Here is a 20,498-nt window from a genome sequence, read left to right on the forward strand (position 1 = left end):
CGCATACTGCGGCTCAAATCGGTAAATGTGAAGAAATGTAAAAATCAATTACTACACTTTTGCAGCGAGAGCATTTTGATACACACACATTTGTGTGTGCGCGCCGCAGCTCAATGAATAATAAATGCACTCACATCGCATTTATAGATCACAAGCAACAAAAGTGAAGCACTGAAATTATGGCTCAATTGAAGTATATTTATTAACAACGACGGTTGTGTGTTGTTGGCAATTGCAATCGAAATAGATGAAAATAAAATTAAAAACGGAAAGAAGCTAAAGAAATGACTGATAGAGAAAAAAAAACAAAATTGAAAGTGAGACGTTGTAGAGGCAAGTAAAAACAAAACAACAATCTATAGACCCAAACGCTAATATATCTATTTCTTTCCGATGCCGATTTGATTGGTGGTGTCCGCTGTAGCCACACAACAACATTGCAGAAATAACTCAAGCATTCAAATCGATTTAATGCGCTGCGTTTGTTTTTATGGAGTTGAAAGTTCTGAAATTACCAGAGATTTCGAAATTGGCTGTATACAACAAGTATTTTGCCGTAGATTTGAGCAGAGATAACAAGAGTTTAGATAGGTGCGCTGCCTATCAGTTGCTGCAATCTAATGAATTACAATCCAACGATCATAAAATTTGTTTCGATTTGATCTAAATGAAAGTCACACAGATGCGTAAATTATTATGAGCTTTGACACATCACAGTTGGAAAAACAGAGTGTCGATGTCATTTTCGATCTGCCAAATTGCGATTAGGTGATTGACGCCATCATCGAAACCATCAGCAGCTACAATATTGCGGTGGAGTGAATTTTTTCTGTTCAAATTTGTTGGAGCTGTTAAAATTTACATTATGTTGCTTAATTTGTGAATTGCACGCGATGTGCATATGTAATCACGGTCAATGAACGACACCTGAATCTTGTCGATGGTTTCTAAGGCATTTTTCTCGCATGCAAATACGAAAGTAATGCTGATATTTATGCGAATCTGTTGTTATTCGACCTCCGAACAAACGATCGTATCACCTGTCACAAATCACCATGTTTTTTTGCACAGAAATTTTGATTTCATATCGAAGATTGGCGGCGCTGATCATGCTTTTATGCAGCAATTATCAATACCCGAAAGCAATCGATTTTGCGATAAGCATCCAAAATTGGTGAGCACAAACAATGCCAGCAGTAGCCACATACGTAGGAGCTTGCGAAAATAAAAAATTAAAACGCTTTTTGATTATGTTGAAAATGTGCGGCAAATTATGTAAGCAAATCAGTTTTTTTTTTAAATTTCAACGAAATGCAAATTAGCAATAAATATGTTCGTTCCCGTTTTTATGGATACTTTAAATAATAGTTAGATTTGTTTTTTCCTGCTTGATCACTTGATGTGCCAATTCTAATTAAATTTGCATATTTTCTCCATTTTTGTGGTTGAATCCATCAGGATAAGGTAAGCATTGTACCGTTTTACGGGTGGTAATGATTGCATTAATGGTTTAGAGAAGATTGTTGCATTGATAACAGAAGAGAAGGCCAAATTTCGGGAATTCGGACAAATTGATCTCAATTAGGTCATTGGTTTTGAAACAGAACACTCAAACGATGAAAAAATAGTAAACAGGTATGGAGTGTCATCATGGAATGTTTGTCTGGTTGCGTCTCTCATCTGCTTCTACTGAAAATGATACCATCGAGATTGAGTAAATAAATCACGTTGAACTTTTATCAACTGACAACGTATTTTTGTCATGGTTTTACAAACCTTTCTCTATATGATAAACGCCTGTCAATTTAGATCGCAATCATCATTTAATGGCTTTGCATAGAGCTAAATTTGTTTGTTTTTTTCTTCGTTGTCGTCGATCAAGTTGTAGCCAAATATTTGATTCTCTAGAAATGTGATACATGACTATGCCATTAATTAGATCATGAGACCCTAAAGCGTTGTCCAAATTGACTACGGTGTGTCCATTCTAATGCGAGTATTGCTTTCAATCATATATCAATGTCGAACGAGTCGTAATCCACGCTTTCGACAAAAGCCAAACTGGCAGATGACATATTACAAATGTGGGTATTTTTCGCGTTCAATCGGCTAATGAATGTGGGACATTTCACAGTAGTGCATTTCAAAAAGATGTGCGTTGTTGAAAGTGTTTGGTATTTAAATGCTGGTGCTGGTGCTGTTGCGGTCAGCAAGAAATGGAGCCGAATAAAATAAAAAGTGATTTCACATCAGCTAACCATGCTATGGCAATACATCGGAAATTGATTGGTAATGGTAAAACTTTGCGTATTATTACCGGAGCAGTGTGCGTATGTGTGGTTTGGAGAAAGATGAAATTCCATTCATAGGTAAATATGGATGTAAACGACATTACTCATCTAAATGAATCGATTGAAGAAATGAGACCGTGCCAACGAGAGTAATAAACAAATTGTCGAATGCAGATCAATGTAAAGAAGAAAGAAAAAACCTCAGAACTACGTGTGTTGAATCCGCATTGGCCGTCGCATTCAATTAGCCACTTGCAATTTGCGCACTCAAAATATATGCATGCATCCATACGTACACAAACACGATTTCTCGTGAAACGCAGGAAAAGAAATGAGTTGTATGAATTTTCATTCTTCATGCATTCATTCTCTCTCTCTCACTCTCTTGCCGTGGCTTAGCTAATTCAATTGTTGGATGATGATTTTTAATAGCATACACCAGAGAGACCAAGACCGAATAACCATTAGCGAGCTCAGTCGCTTCACTTCAAGCGCATCATGTCCAGCGTAGCGTTCTCGAGCGAAATATATTAAGTTGTTGCATGCACGCGCAGTCTTTCGACATTATGCGATGGAAGCAGCCGAAGAAGGGAGAAATGAAGTCAAAGAAAAATACAAAAGCACCGTGTAACTCAACGCATAAACGCTTTCGTGTGTGGCGCGCTCGCCCCACTATCTCTCGTTCGTTCGCCATGCCATCGCGCACAACCGACACCAACCACGATCGGCTCATGGAAAATCATTTCTCAAAGTGGATTTCACGCGAAACAAGTGTTTCTCTTTTTTCTGTGTACGCTCTCTCTTTATCTGTACTTTGTATGATCGGTGTTTTATCGACGCCGTTCGATTCGAATTTGAGCTTCAAGTGCAGTGCTTAGCAAACCAAACAAAAATATCAAAAGCAAACATCAATAAAAGAAAAATTAGTGATTTTGAAGAAAGAAAAAAAAAAACGCTTTTTTTAGTAGTTGATTTGAGAATCCGATTTGTTGTTGAAATCAGCGAACAGGTGTTCATTTTGAATGCTAGTGGTATAAAGGTGAAAATAATGAGTTCAAAATAAAAGCAACGGATTTTCTTGGAAAAATTCAAAGAAATCAAAGCGAGAAAAAAGAAAAGAATTCCAATTGTGTTATGAAATAAAGAAAAAAAATACGAAGAAAAGAAGAAAATTTATTCAAAATGGTTCAAAAAGTAAATAGTGAAGTGGAAGTGAATACGAAACCAGCGTATATGTATTATTTGATGTCGAAGAGTGGCCAATGTTCGCCGACCAGCGATACATTGGACAGTGGCACGGGCAGTGATCTAGAAACGACACCGACGACAAATGGCAACTCGTACACATTGCCAACATCGTTAACATTAACGAATGCCGTCTCGAAATCGATGCGCAAATTCGGTGATTTATCACTCGATGGCAGCCCACGTCGACTCAAATCCAATCATTCCAGCAACGATAGTTACAATACGGACAGTGAAGAAAGTGAATCAAGCCTGAGCTGCGATTCGCTAAATTCCAGCGAAATTATGCGCATGAAAACCAATACAACGAACATCATACGTGCAATGCCATTCGGCAGTTCGGTCAGCACGGACAGTTGTCCGGAGCCAACCGAAGGCACCATTATCACATCGGACGAGAATAATGTGACGAAAATAAACTTTTTACCACGTTCACTGCTGCGTGATATACGCGATCGTTCGATGACAATAGGCAAGAATCAATCACATGCCGTCGCATTTTCACATCTCAACAGCAATGGCCACAGCAGCCACAGCAGTAACAGCAGCAACAATGGCAACAGCGACACCGACGAATCTAACGATGCATATCGAAATGATAGTAGCAAAACAATTATCGTAAACAGTCATCTGAAGAAGAAAGAGTGCAACAATACAAGTGCCAGTTACACAAATGAACCATTCAATTTACACCATCGACGTGATACCATAAACAATGATTTTGACCATTTGTTTGCGACAAACGGTAAAAGCATCGATCCATTGCGACGAGTCATGCAAAACATGAACAGCAACAACACTGGCAACAATAAGATGAAGAGTGAGAATAAGCGACACATTTATGAAAATGACAAGTATATCAGTTTTCATTTGAATGAACGTGCCGACAATGCAATGTCTCACGAACGTGACACATTCAATCGAACGAAAGACGATGACTCGTTTGCCGGATACAGAGACATCACCGCATCCAATGTTGCATCGACCATACGAAGTTCAAAGGGAACCATCCGTGGTGTTAAGAATCGCGTACGAAACGGCATCGCCACATTCTTGCAAATGCATCAAACCAACGTGAAGGTAAGTTTTTCTTTTTCAATTGAATGCGCTGAGCGAGTGACTTTGTTTACTCGGTAACTGTTTTACTGTCTTCCAATAACGGATACCTAAACTGGAGTAGTTAAAACATGTCCATATTTACCGTTTGGTGTTTCTCTCTCTCTCTCTCGCTTGTCAATGGTCAAGCCATTCTGCATTGAAAAGTAGCCTTCGCCTATCAACGGGCCAAACACATAGATCAACAATATATTCATTTCGCTTGAAAGTTAATCATCAACTCAATTTAGCTGTGCAAACGCCACAGGGTAGGTTTCGGGCGGCATTTTATCGGACTTTTTTTTTAGGTCGGTTGAGTGTTTTGCTGTTTGCGTCGAGTAATTCGTTTCTGGGTTTATCGCTGTGATCGCCGTTTCCGTTGAATTGACTCGGCACTTTTTGATCAATTTGTTCGTTCATTCGTTCATTTTTCATTCACTTCTTCTGCTTTATGTTTCTAATTCCTTCGTCTTTGATAGATCATTGGCCGACTCATCGTGTGGGGTGCATTATTTAATGTTAGCTCTGAAGCCATTGCTGAAGTGTTGCTTCTGACTCTTGAGCGTGTGTTTTCCGTATTTTGATACGTCTCCGATCGACCAAGTCGACACCCTGTTCAACACGATGCGATACAAATATATGCTGCACATCGTACACATATCAATATAGCCATAGCAATCGATTTCCGTGAAGGTATTTTATTTTTCATGAATGATACTTGGCGCGTACGGTAACTGTAACACAGCATTCCATCAGTCTCCTCTCCATATCTCAATGTATGGCCGACCAATATGCACTCAGCGTTCAACCGCAATCTACATACATGCATTTACGCAAAATCAGTCACTTTTTTCTCTTCTCTCTCTCTCGCTCTCCCCAGATGTATCTCATTGCATCGTCGTCGTTTTGCATTCAACTTGTGAGCGAAGTAATCTGGTTCGCGCGACGCGCTCGCGCACAATTGTGTGCATAATGTTTAAATTGAATGCTGGAACGATTGTGCCAAAACAAGTATGCCATCGCTATTTGTTGCTTTGCTTTGCTGTGTATGCATTTTTACCTTGGTTGTTTTTCTTCCATTGGACAGTTGTTGTGCTGATCGGATTTTCTCTTTATATATTTATGGAAACAAGTTTTAGTTTTCGAGTGGAGAGAAGAAAAAAAAACGGTGTACATTTGTGTTGCTTGCGACATTGTTAATTTCGATCTGAAATTCGATCGTCCGATGAACAATGAAACAAGTGCCATTTTTGATTCGTAAATGAATTTGGGCAAAACAAGTTTAATTTGAATAAAAACGCGATCGTTTAAAAGCTAATTAGTTTCATATTGCACTCAAATTTCGAAGACATATGGATTTCCATATTATGGAAAGATTGGCTCTTTCTTTTGGAATTCACCGCTTTTCCTTGCAACAGGTGCAGCCGCTAATTCTCTTTGCTCTTTGCGCACTTTCAATTACGGCAAAATACACTCGATCGATAAAAGTAAAAGAAAAACAAATAAATAAACATCAACAGCAACAAAACGCGTATTTGTAAAAGAAAGTCGAAGCCAGTTCATCATTTCTAATTTCTCAGAATCCAATTAAATCGCATCTCGTTCTATCATCAGCCATTCTCTCTCCTCGTCAAATCGGCGGCCTGCCGTTTTCCATCATTATTCTTGCCATTTTTTTTTTGGTTTCTGCAACAACCAAATCGACGCACTCATCTAGAACCAGATGCGGGGAATTAATATAAATATTTAATAAAATTGCTTGGCAATTTATGCCGTGGCAAAGCAGCAGAAAACCTGAACGCAAAACGAAGGAGAAAAAAAATAGAAAAGAAAAAAACATCGGGGCATAAATATAGCGCGAAATCAAACTAGAATCAAAATCAAATAAGCATGGAAAAAATGGGTACAAAATCCAAAGAAATAAAACACGAACAAACTAACGATGATCGAGACAAGTGAGAAAAAACAAGTATTTGTGTAGAGCAAAGAAAAAAGACACACACACACACACCAAGCATCGAACCCGTCCATGTGTAGTGGTAAAAACATATCAAAAACCATGAATAGAAACGATGAAGAAAATGATTGCAGACAATACAAATTCTAGGAGAACGGAACATAATAAGCTATAACGGAAATCACATCGCATGTACGGCAACGCTCGCGATCGCGCAACAACACACGGGTTCCGAGTGCATGCACGGAATTGTTATGGTTGTGACTGGATTGTTTGTCAGTCAACCAGTGAATGAGAGAGAGAGCGAGCAAGAGCTAATTTTCTACGCAATATTCATCGTTTGAGACACACGAAAAAAAAGAAACCAAAAGAAAACGCACTGAATAAAGCAATTTAACACCATGAAAAAAAGTATCACTCTGCATGTTGAGAAGTTGTAAAAGAGGAAGAAAAAAAAATGACGACGCACAAAAGACCAAAACAAAGCAGAATGAAATGTAGTAAACAAGAAATATAAAAAACTGACTTGATTCTATTCATAATTTCAATGCGTTCGTTGGTTTTATTTCTAGCGCAGCGAGTGTGTTTGTGTTCGCATTCGAATGGATTTTTGGCGTCACAGTGTTTTCGGAGTGTAAATGGGAGAATAATGTGTTACCATTGTGCGAGTCAATGCACCTTAAGCCGGCAATAAAAACCATTTCTCTGTATGTGTGTTTCATTGTGTGCAGCAGCGCTAAATTTCACACCGCGTATCGAAATTAAAGCCACTTTTAATCTGATCGGGTCAACAACAATTATTTCTCAAGAACAATTTGAAACGGTAATACAGTTGACAGATTTATCTGTTGTTTTGAGTCGGTAAACAACAAGCTCTCCTCCGGCGAATGGATTTTTGCGTCAGATTGCTCACTGATCTAGCTCATAATAACTCGTGAAGTAATTATGAACCGAATGTTTTTACTGCTGACATATTTGCTTTTTCCACCTTCGTCGGTGAGTTAATTGTTCCAACTTGGAACTGGCATTTTCTTGATATAATTAGTTTAGCATTCAAAATAAGCCGCCGTTGTTAATTAATTCACCATCAAAAGACGGCAATAATGCTCCGACAATGTCGATGTGCGGTCGACTCAACATCATTAAAATTCGCTTAAAAAATAGTTCAACAAAAAAAGCGGTCTAGAATCGCGCCTTTTGAATAAGGTTTGTCTCGTGATGTGAGATTGATTACACGGCTGGGTGCTAATCAAATTATCGCCAATTTAAACAGAGATCACTTTTTTTCGCGGCATTTGTGTTTGGCTTTCTGTGACAGAAACTTTCGAAAACATTCTACCGAAAGTGTATGAAACCATACGGATCAATCAGGTCAGGTGAACACATCACGTAAATAGTCGAAACTTTTATTACCGGCCATTTTCAACTGCAATTTGCATAAGCTTTGAGCTCGACGGAATTTCACCTAAATACAACAAAACATTGTTTGAAATCCGCGCTGCTTTTTTTCTTCTTTTCGGGTGACCAAAAATAGCGGATAACTGTAAAAAAAAATCTGTTTTATGCTTTGCGCTATTTATGTCGTTTTTGCTTCGTATCGAAACGCAAACAACAACCGAGAAGCGAATAGAATGATCGAGCAAATGAAAGAATTTGTTCTTTACATTTTTGGGCTAAGGTTAAAAGTCGACGATGACGACGACGTCGACGGCAGCAATCTCTGTTACGACGATGATGTAAAAAAAACAGCGGATTGTGCAAGACAAGAATTACCTACTTACAAAAATGACCAACATATAATTACAGTGACCGAATCGGCATATTTCTTTTTTAGAACGGATACGGAGCTGAAATCGACGCGTCAAATACAATTAAGAACCTTCGACTTTGGATTTTTAAAAAACGCTAGATTCCACAAACCTTGTACAAATTGATAGCGTTATTTTTCTGTGTGGCTCATCACAAAAACAACGAATCATCAAACAAATTGAATGCCGCTACTAATCGGAGAAAAAATGATGGAAAACGTCAAATCAACATGATTTATCGATATAAAAGCACATACCGATGACATAGATTCTGGCCATTTTCAGCGTTTTATCTAATTTGATAAAATTTCGATTGATAAAAAAACGACCCAACTGCAAAAAAACCCATCATTTTTATGATGATGTTAAGTGGTTAAGAGCTCGTCTATTTATGGAACATGTGAATCGTTTGCACTAAACGGACTAATGACCTTCTCCTACTTTTTTTTGGTAATTTTCCATTTTTTTTGCACTTTTTAATTGGATGAACGAAAGGTATTAGCAAAAACGGATGTTCAATTTATCATCTACTCAATTATAATTCCGTAGCCGTTGAGTAACTCCCGTTATAGTTCAAATAATTTGGATAAAAACAAATATATCGGTTAAAAACTGTTTCAAAATGCCAAAAATAGTCATTTTCCATAAAAGGTTCGAAGAATTTCTGTGATAACACGAAGATCGCGCAGCAAATGACCGTATAAAATTTATGGAATGTCTGAATAATTTTGCAGAAAACACTTTCGACAGACGCACGGTTTTTTCGTGTATTGTTACGCATCAAGAGCTCTATTGGAAATGTATGTCATATGACACACATGCTCAAGCCACTTGGACCGTTTCTAAAGAGTTTGAAAATTGTCGACGAGCTCTCGATTCGTTTTCATTCGAAATACACATGAAAAGGAAACAAAAAATAAAACGCGAAACAAATATTGTGACTTTCGATCTTAAGCAAGGCACAAATTCATTGAATGAAGCTCTCTCTTTTTCCCAGAGTCAGCACATTCTACTCAATCATCGATAAGTGTGTGAGTGTGGCGAACAGCACTCGAAAATTCGAAATGCACATTAATCGTGCGTATGAATGCGAATTGAGTGTATATATGTGTCAAAGTGGTTTTGAAAATGATCGAAAAAAGCGATAGTTAATCTAGTTGTTTGATGCGAGTAAGAGGAAAATTAAATGGTTTTAAATCTTTTCAGCGATGTTGTCTCAAAAACAGCGAAACGTCCAATTACAAAACAATTGGCAAATGAATGAATAATTAGAAGGAAGAATGCGATAAAAGATGTACATATTTGATGTATTTATGAGTCAGCCGCTTTTTCTGCAATGAGATAGCGATTACGTGTATCTTGCATGAAATCGCTTGAATTGTGCGTTTTTGCGCATGGTGTGGCTTCTTTTTCACGACACACAAGTCATCTCCTAGATTTATTACGATTCCGAGTTACGAGATAACATTTATGCATATATACATTTCCATCGAAATCTCAAATTCATCGGGAAAAACACACACACACACACTGAGTGGAGCATATTGCAGAAAATGTTCAAACAAAAAAAATGTGTAACGGATTTTTCTGCCATATAAGAAGTAGTTCGCGTAACACTACGAGAGCTGTTATTCAATTACTGTTTTGTATTTAAAATATTTTTTTTTATGTAATTCACATATATTTTTTATATGAATTCGTTAATCTCTGCAATAGGCAAAGAATATCCCAAAATGAGCAAGAGAGAAAAAAAGGCATTAGAAACAATCATTGCACTGTTCGTGCACATAAATTGAATCTGAAATATTTCCCAAACATGTACTAATCGCATGTGTTGAATATTTCTTCTTTTTTTATCGGATGGTTCAATAGCCGTTGAAAATATCGCATTTTCTTTCACAACGCACAGCCCAGCAGATTAAATGTCGGTTCACGCTTCATCAAAACCAATCCACCGGCTTACAATTTTGTATTGATGCAATCATCGCGAGCGACTTTGCTTGGTGTTGATTGCATTTCCAAACCATAATTTTTCGTGCTCAATTTAGGCCGAAATGACACACAAATCATCAGCACGCATCATCAAAGTGGAGCTGCTTCGAGTCGGGCACGCGAATTCCATCATATGTGATTACATGGGATATTCGAGAACGGTTAGCAAATGTCGATACAAATGCAAAAATTATGGTCATTATTGTTTGGTTGAAAACAAATTACGGAACATATTTTGGGTTTTTAAAACACAAAGAAAAACAGCCATATATTACGATCATCGAAATATGATGGCGATGCTTAAAAATTAGATCAACAAAATAAAGAGGGGAAAAAAACACGTTATTTCAACAAATAAAGACAGAACAAAAGAAACAAAAACAAATATACAAGGGCTTTGTGGCTGTGACCACACAAAATACTGCAAACAATTTATGCAAGATGTGCTTTGAGAAATCACAGCAAGGCCCATTTAAATGTTGTGATTGCTAAAGATGCCGCACGTTTTTTCGATTCATGATTGAATTTCCATTCCTTTCTCTTCGTGTGATAACAAATTCTCTTAGAGAAGACGAATCGTCCACCGGCTTGCAAATTCGTTTCCATCATTTGCATGCGTTTCAAACACCGGTCGAATGAACGGTGCCTATCACACCATGTATGTGATATCATTTTTTATGGCCCTTTAACGAGTTTTTCGACAGAGTCCAAATTATTGGTGATCCGTTAATCGATTGAAATTGAATGGAATGTTGATTCAATGACCGCCGTGGAACGGTGCATTTAAACTGGATATCAAGCGAGAATTATGTGAGAATTAAATAACTGTACGAAGACAGCAGCCTTACCAAACGGCAACTGTACCTTTGCCATGGTGTTGCGAGTGCATTTCAAATCAATAGCGTAATCATTTTTTTCCACCAAATGATTGTAGTAGGCGCATTCCGTTGCACTGGCATGGAAAGTCTAATATTTAGCAAGATTTATTTTTCCTTTTTCTCGTGCGATCAATGCCGTAAAAGGCTCGATCTGTAGCGAGCACAATCATTTTCGCTCTGCTAGTGTGAGAGCGCACGCAGCAACAGTAACAAATCTTGATTGGATTTCTGGCGGGTCGATTTAACTTTACCGATAGCTATTAATATTCTTTCACAGTTACAAGATATCTATCTCAGCAATGTAACCAGATTTGTAAAAAAAAGTGTAAAACTATCTCAACACCGAGCAGTTGGCGGCCCTCGCTGCTGCTGCCGCCACCATGCAATCGCACCGTTTATATTCCATGCACTTGCAGGCACAGGCACAGGTTGAAAGGCAATATTTTAAGTCGGCACATTCGCTCCGTCAGTTCCTATTTGTAGATGCTTGGCTTCGGCGTTTCTCTCTTTCTCTCTTCTCTTCTTTTCCATTTTGTACAATGGCGTTGCCTGTAACTTGTTTCATTATTTGTACATGTTACGCAATCTTTTATTGCTGATTCAGTTATGTAAACTGGTTGGGAATGTTGTAATATGTGAAAAATATGATCACGTACAGAACCAATCGAATCGCGCCCAACTCAAATCTATATAAATGGCACTTTTTTGGTCGGCCTAGAAGATGCAGAGCAAAAAGGAGAGATAAAAATCCACGATTCCGTTGCAATGATCGTTTATTGGCCATAATTCTGCGAAGTGCGTTGTTTTATCAACTTTTTCAATGTCATCACAGAGTTCAGACACTCGCCAACGTCCACTCAGATTTTTTTTCTTATTCATTCTCATGTGTAAAACTGTTCTTTGTATGAAGAAGGCGATTTGTCCATTCTTCGTATGCAGAAGGCGATTCGATAAGTAGCAGCAACAATCCATGACTGGCTTGATCGTGCAGAAGCTGAAACGAAAGATGAAAAAAACCAACGTAAACATGAGTTGAGTAAATCATCATGCAAAATACTTTTACCTCGTAAATCGTTCACTCATCTCAAATTCACCGTCACACCGGATTTTGTGTAACTTAATAGCACATTGTCTTCAATTCCACTGTGTCTTTAAAACTAACTTCGATTGCTCAAAGTATTCACGTCACTGTAGACGCTGAAATATGGACGATGATTGGCCAAAAACAAAACGATCTAATTTAAATGTTCGTGTTGAAAATGATGATTATGGCCATAGAAAATTTTGCATATGACCACTCGACTTTGCATGTTTCCTGTTTGTTTCTTTTTTCATTGTCTCATCAAAACGGTCATAACACTTTCGCTAATTCTTTATTACAAATGCAGGAAATGCGCGTCACATAATTTCTTAGTTTTTAACAAGCTCCATCATTAGATTTGTAAAAGTGATTCCCAAAACGAATGAAAAAAAAAAACCGTTTGAGTGGGCATTTGTCTACCTTCACGACTGAAAAAAGAAGACATTCATCATATTTTTCACTTTGTCTCTCTTCTCTTGGTTGGCTGGAAATCGGGATTTTATTGCTTTATTACACACTTGCTGTGTATTAAAATCAAGCAATTTAACCAACGACAAAAAAAACAATAACCTTTAGCGTGTGTGTTTCAGCTGATGCTGGCGTTATGCAACGCCGCGAAAGACAGTCAACAACGGAACCTTTTAAGCTAATTTTTTTTTAACAATTTAGTAGGCATAATGAGACGCTCTTCCCATTAAGATTTTAAAAGTCAATATTTCAATAAATTGCCTGCAGATTGTCAGAATGGTGCAGAAGTGACCGTTGCTATTACCATATTTTACCTTTTTCCTATATTTTTTATACACGGGCGCTTTGCCTTGAGGTGCCCAACGTGTTGTTTTTTCGCATATGTTTACTTTCAACATTTGACATTTTCATCGTCTCATTCCCACTGCAATCTCATCAGTGGCAAATTCAAGGCTTGACAAATCGAGTTTAGTGCTGTTATCAAAATCAGCGGATTAATACCGTCATTTTTTGCAAATTAAATTCGAAATGAGAAATCGACGATGGATACGAAAAAAAGAACACCTTTCATTGATTGGTTTCTAATACATGTTGTCATGTCAACGTGTTGCTGTTTTTTTTCTCTCAATCAATACAGCATATGTCGTTGGGCCTTAACATCGATGATGTTTTTTTTGAACATCTCGATTGATTCAAACGGAAATCGATGGCGAACCTGAAATCGTGATCTAGAGCAAATAGAAAAGAAAAAAAAACAACTAAGCATCAAGAGCAATCACAACAAAGACACCATTTTCGCTTTAATTTGTTGCTGTGCGTTTAATTGGATCAGAATGGTGCTAAACTGCATTTTCTACACACCATTTCAGTGACCGATGATCAGCAGCGCAGTTGCATCGATCCAGTTAGCATCATCATCAGTCACCAATTAACCAATGACATCAATGTCAATTGTTTCTATTTGTGGCAATTCCACCCATTTCGCTCGAATCGATTCAGTTCGATACGAGTCTCGCCTCTCTACGTTTCCACTCGTTGCAGTTTAAAAACAAGACTTATGCGCCACGGCTATGGTACGAGCGTAAAATGTAGCGAGATGGATAAGCGCTCGTGCCTTGTGATATCGAATTGCCGCCGCCGATCGAACGAGAGCCGAGAGAAAGAAAGCCTTTAGTTAAGCCATTTGGAAACGTGAAGCAAAACACATTGCCACCATAGTGATATGGAAAGAAGAAAGAAGAGGCTTATAAAACTATATACACACAGATATGCGGTTGGCGCGCCGAGATGCTGATATACAATATCGGATTCGCACAAGATTGACCCACTTTCACAATTTCCCATGTAGAGTACACCGAGCCGAGCCAGCCGATTGTTTGCTCGATGTGTTTGTGTTTTTTTTGTCTACTTCTTCTCGTTTTCGGTGTTGTATTTTAACGGGTTTCGATGATTTGCAGCACTCAAATGACGTGTGTTTGCGCGCACAAGAGTACCGAGCCCGTCGACTTGTCCAAGAGTATTGTCACTGCCATTCTCAGTCAAAATGGTCATTTTTCTTTTCTTCGATTCGATCGGTTTAGCTCTGACGATTTCTTGTCATGCAAATCCATTTCTCTTTCGGGCTCGTGGTGCGACAATGCTCACCGATTTCGCTTTATTGTTTTACTGTTTTAGTCAATGAGCAATTTAAGGCCATTTCATTCCGATTCCCGTTTAATATTCAATTGATACTAAAACCCACAGAGCCACCATTGATAAAGCATTTCTTTTATCTGATTTTTTTTTTCTTCGTCTCTCGTTTCTACTTTACCATCCAAATCGCTCGTAAAATAAAGAGAAATAAAAAACTATATTTCTTTTCATACCAAACTTACACTTACACTCTTTCTATTTGTGCTTCGTTGAATGCTAAATGGATATGATATGCGGCGGTCGTGTTTTGATCGAATCACAACACGAATAAAAGTACTATTTCTACTGCTGCTGCTGCTGCTGCTATGTATTCGCCGTTTTCGCTTTTCTATTTTGCATTTCAATTTAAGATATGTTACTTTTGTTGTAATTTTTGTGTTATGGTTATATATTTTTTTTGTTCGTTTGTTTCATTCAGTGGAATGTTTTTTGTTTCGTTCATTTCTTTCTGGCTGGTTCGTTCGTTCGTGGCCAAATGAACAAAGCCCACCAAATAATGATATCACTAATGCTTTGCGCCGCTTTTCTATAATATGTAAACATAGTGATTTTCGTGTTTTTTTCGTCAGTTTTTTTCCAAATGTTTTCGAACTTTTTCCTATCGCTTCACAGCGCGCGTCTGGTCAGCCCATTCAACTAGTAAAATACTATACACACTTTCTTCCGTGAAATGATTGCGGCCGTTTAACGAATTTTAAAATGCTGATATTCCACGCGAAGAGTGAGAGAGGCACAGAGAGAGAGAGAGAGATTATCATATGGCTTGACGTTATTTCAGCCCCCTCGTGATAAGCATGTTAACCATCCGTTTTTGCATGTAAATCATATAAATATAGTACGAAAAGTGAAATTTCACACCGTGCATTTTCTTTCGAAACAAAAAACTGGAACCAGATTCCCCTTTCGTGCAATGTACTCTCGTGTCATATCACAAAACAATACGTCTTTGTCTTAAGATTTTTGGCCATCTGTGGTAGTGAGCATGGCGGGCACGCGCGGTACACACACATTTTTTCCCATTCAATTAATCGACATTCTCATATCCAGTTGATTTGAGCGCGACTCGTCTGCGCGAATGCCGAGCGCGCACATCATCGACGTTGTGTGCAACGCCAGCACACCGTTTCAAAAGCAATTTGTCCAATGCAGTCTCGCTTTTCAACGGCAACCTGCCGACAAATTAACATTTTTTTACCTATTACAATTAAATTATTTACAATTTTCAAAGCGAACCACATAAATAATTCATAACGCAAAAAACGTACATGTACAATACAATGAAAAAAAAAACAAATCCATTGCCTTGAAGCTAGTGTTTGCTCAATGGCTCAACGATGGCAGCGGCGGCGGCGCTCACAGCATAATTGTCAGTCAGTTCAATTCAAGTGAAACTCAATTAGCGCTAAACAAATAATTAAAAACCGAAAATTGCACAAAAATACACACAATCGCCTGTTTTGTTGAATACAAACGCTTTTCTTGTTTGTTATACACGTAGAGCATAGTTTTGTGTGTACGCTGATCAGCGCCGTTTCAACGAAGCGCACCGTGGTCTCACCCATTTACCAAACAATCGCCCGACTTTTCTTTATAATAAATAAATTTTTTCTTCGTTGTTGTTGTTCAAATTCAGGCGGTTTTATAATATTTGCCGTGCATGATTCGGTTTTTTATTTTCTTCCACCAAAAATTATGTGAGACAACACCCTTTTGTATTCAATTACTGATGCGCGCTATATTTTGGGCACTTCTTTTACATTGAAACGTCAATAACGGATGTGTTTGGTCTACCAAAAAAAAAACTGTAAAATTCTCATTATTTTGTAGAAATATTATAATAATCAGAGTTGCACCGTTTCGTTGAACCGTTCACACTTCGGCAGATGCAGTTCATTGAGAAACGGATCTCATTATTATTCATGCATTGCAAAAGTTCAACACGTCGATGGCTGAAATGGGTGTGTGCGCACGTTTTGCTCAAATCTCACACTTGGTTCAAACGACTCTGAATACAGAGATAGAATCAACCGGCTATGAGGTGTAGCGAAATGTGCAAATTGGAAAAACAACAACAACACGACTTTAGTGGCATTAGCGTTCAAAATAGATAATTTCATAAACAGTTTTTTTTGTTCATCAATCTTGTTTTATTGAATTGTATTCATTGGAATCAGTATCCTATTCAAGCGTCATGCTCTCTCTCCATCTATCTCGCTGTATTTCCATTCAACGGTTATGAATATGAAATAAATTCTTAGGTTTGGAAAGAAGGAAAAAAAGTGGTGAAAACAGAGGCAATTTCCGAGGAGAAAACAAAGGAGTCGTCAGTCGTTGAACAAAATTCCAATCGATTTTTTGAATATTTGTTACGGACAATTGCCAGTCGATAGAGTTGATGTTTTTTTCTTTCTTTTGATTAATCGAAAACAATGGCATACACAGTACGACGAACTATAATGAAACTTGGTGAAGTGTCCGTTATTTTTATCTTGTTCGAATGACAGATAACCAAAAGAATGACGCGCACACACTCACAATGCAAAAACACACTCACAGACACAAAAAAAACAACAATCGAATGCAAACCATTCATTTGCCGTCCGATATAATTTATTGCCTGTGGACATGTATTCAGCAAACGAAGTGTCGATTTGTCAATTTATCAGTTGTTTCGTGTCTTTGGATTTTTGCGCATCGCAATAATTTGTTTTTTTTTTTGTGTGTTGAACCTGAGCAAATTAATTAAAAAGCATAAATATTAATCTGATATTGACATTTTAGTTTGACCTTTTTTCTCTCTCGCTGTCGCTCTCTCTTTCTTTCTTGGTTCTGATCGACAAATAACGTAATCACTCGTTGCAAAAATATTGAATAAAAAGGTTTTTGTGTGCTGTTCGTTGTCGTCGTTGTCGTGTTGAAAGTTCGGTGTTGAGTGTGCTATAGCGACACAAACAAATAAGTCGCTTGTGATGAGGTGATGCTCCTCCGTACAAAAATGCCAGACATTGTGCCAAAAGACGAAAATCATAATGTAATTAAGTCAAGTTGTTATTTACTCTCTTTTTTTTCTGCTTTCTGGTGTCGAAATTTTATTTGCATGCTATCGAATGATGTTTGTTTCGCTGAGTTGAATTTTGACGTTATTGTTGTTGTTGGTGGTGGTGGTTAAACGGCGATGGGCTCGATACAGTGTGAACCGTAATTTAAAAGTCAAACCATCCGAATATGATGATTTTTATTTTTGTTCGTCGTCGTCTTGTGAAAGGTCGAATCGAAAGATAACACATTTCTTTCGGCAATGAACAACATTTTGCATTTGTTTCGGATGCGAGAATATCATTGTTGTTACACATGATGTTTCTGAATCTGGCTATTTCGTATTTTCTGGTTTTCTCGCTTCTGTTTTTTCTTCTTCTTCTCTTGTTGGTTGGAATTTTCTCTGCTCATTTTTAATGGCAACCAAAAACCCAAATTACTAAGCTAATAACTCTCTACACATGTGAATGCAAATAAAACAAGTAAATGAAAAAAAAACAAACAACAGCAACAGATAACATTAACAATAAATTTTTTTTCGTCTCTCTCTCTCTTTCTGTTTTTTTTTCCGACGTCGTGTTCTACTTTCATTTGGCGCGCCGTGTCGAGAGCAGAATTTCAAAGAAAAAGATGCCGGCAAAGTGGTGCTGTACTCGACTAGCATGGGAATCGTACGCGAAACATATGCGAAATGTGCCAATGTGAAACAAATTCTACGGACTTTGCTGGTCAAATTCGAGGAGCGTGACATTTTTATGAGCAACGAATATCAGCAAGAAATCAAAGATCGCATGCAATCGATGGAAATTCAAGTGCCGCAACTCTATGTTGACGGTCAATACATTGGCGTAAGTGGTGTTTTTTTCTCTCGTCCTACTCTTTATTGTTGTCGTGATTTTAAATTCAGTTTTTATTGTCTCGTTTGGCTTTGATAAATGTAAAAATAATGATTGGACATGCTGTCAAAATTTCACTTTCTTTTTCGATTGGAAAACAAATAAACCAAACAAACAAAAAAATATGAAAACAAAATTGAATTAATTGACCAATATGAAAAATCGACAAATAATCGCGGCAAAAAGAGGCCTTTAAGCAAAAGGTTAATCATCTGTAAGAAAAACCAATTCGACGCGATTGAATAATATAAGTGAATTGTGCGGCATTTGCATGTCTCGCCATATTTCACAAATCCTCAACGCTTTAACGGAATTTTCACACATTTTTTTTTTGGTTTCATCTCGTCTATACCTTAGGATGCAGACCATGTTGAACGTCTCAACGAAAGCGGTGAACTTCGACAACTACTTAAAATGTATAAGGTAAGTGTGATTGCTGTATCAATTCTCCATGGGAAATTACACGATGTGAGTGTTTGTGTGTGTTCTCAATTCAACGCGAAAACGTTCTACATTCCTTCAGTTTCTTTCGAGTCGACTTCGCGGTGGCTTATAGAAAGATCTTTCCATCTCAATTTCTTAAAAATAATAAAAATAATAATGACTTGTTCAGTAAACAATGTTACCAAAATTGTTTTGAACTTTTGCGATATTTCTTAATTCGGCATCAATTCTTTTATATACCAAAAACTAATTATATGTTTTTTTTTATTCATCCCATTCAGACCTCAAATTCAGCACAGACATGTCAAATTTGCGGCGGATATCGTTTAATGCCATGCCCCTCGTGCAGTGGATCAAAAAAATCGGTGCATCGAAATCACTTTACCACCGAATTTGTAGCCCTGAAATGTATGAATTGCGATGAGGTCGGTCTAGTGAAGTGCTACAATTGCAACGATTGATAAACTGTTAGTATTTCATTTCTTTTAAATCAATATGAAAATGGTTCGAACAATCGATTCAATTCAATTCTTATTCGAATAATTTCATGCCAAAAAAAAATTCAATGGTCATTTCTATTTGTATCGATTTTCAAGGACATGACGTTCGAAACACAGTAAACAAGTTCAATAATGCAGATGATGAAGGCGCCGGCCTCGACGTTAACTCAAAACGATTCAACTATTCCGTCATTTGAACACACACACATATACATATATAATCAATTAAATTAAGTGGAGGAGACAAGAGCAATGCTGAATGGAATGCGAGGAGATTGTGGATGAGCAATTAAAATTTCAAGTGCATTTAATAATTTGTTAGTTAAGAAATTATGCCGTATAGAGTCAATTGATCATTGTAAAATTCAGAAGAGGAAGAAGAAGGAAAGGCACAACAAAAGGAATGATTTTAAACAACTCTTAGATTTAAGACCATGCTGACTATCTCGATTTGATTTGGGAAGAATGAATGAATGTTGTCCACAGTCGAACAATGCCAAGAGCCAATTGTAGTTTCGCCAGAATGGATAACTGAATAGAAAAGAGAGAGAAAAAAAAAACAAACGAATTGTACTGGATGTGAAATATCATGGGAGAATTAAAATATTGATTTTCACCTAATTTTCTTTTTATAATGTGCAATTTTAAACATAAAAATTCTTTATATTCATTTTTTTTCTGCAGTTCTTCTTTTTTTTAAAAACTTACATTAGTAGAAATTAATCAATGAAATTCGAAAAATTCATGTTTCTGAAGATGTACGTGCGCGGGATTGGCAATTGAGAAAAAATTCACTTTAATTTATTGGTATTTTCTTTTAATTGTAGCCATAAGTTTTATTGTATTCTCTTAAGTGAACAATGATGAACGGTTTTTTTTATAAAAGAAAATATTCCATATCATTCTAATCGGCAATCTGTATGCATAGAAATCTAATTTCAAATGAAATAAATGGAAATCGAATTAAAAGTGTTGACTTTTTTATTGTCTATTTTTAACGGCCATTTGTCGCAGTCATTTAAATAGTGGACTGTCGTCGATTATCATTAACAATTTCATAGTCTGATCTGAATTAGCACGAGAGATTCTGAGATTTCGACAAAGTCTTTGTCTTG

General features: G+C 37.2%; 1 protein-coding gene across 1 annotated transcript; it reads left to right on the forward strand.

Moving 5' to 3' along the window:
- Positions 1-372: 372 nt before the first annotated feature.
- LOC129566053 (glutaredoxin domain-containing cysteine-rich protein CG12206-like) lies at positions 373-20,352 on the forward strand. The gene is made up of 5 exons (XM_055441588.1): positions 373-4,616; positions 18,158-18,391; positions 18,797-18,862; positions 19,165-19,350; positions 19,480-20,352. Exons 1-4 carry the CDS (start codon positions 3,474-3,476, stop codon positions 19,342-19,344), a joined length of 1,623 nt encoding a protein of 540 aa, XP_055297563.1. The 5' UTR covers positions 373-3,473; the 3' UTR covers positions 19,345-19,350; positions 19,480-20,352.
- The last annotated feature ends 146 nt before the right edge of the window (positions 20,353-20,498 follow it).

Source organism: Sitodiplosis mosellana, unplaced genomic scaffold, assembly GCF_009176505.1.
Source record: "Sitodiplosis mosellana isolate CC-2019 unplaced genomic scaffold, AAFC_SMos_1.0 Smas_scaffold_3, whole genome shotgun sequence".
NCBI lineage: Eukaryota > Metazoa > Arthropoda > Insecta > Diptera > Cecidomyiidae > Sitodiplosis > Sitodiplosis mosellana.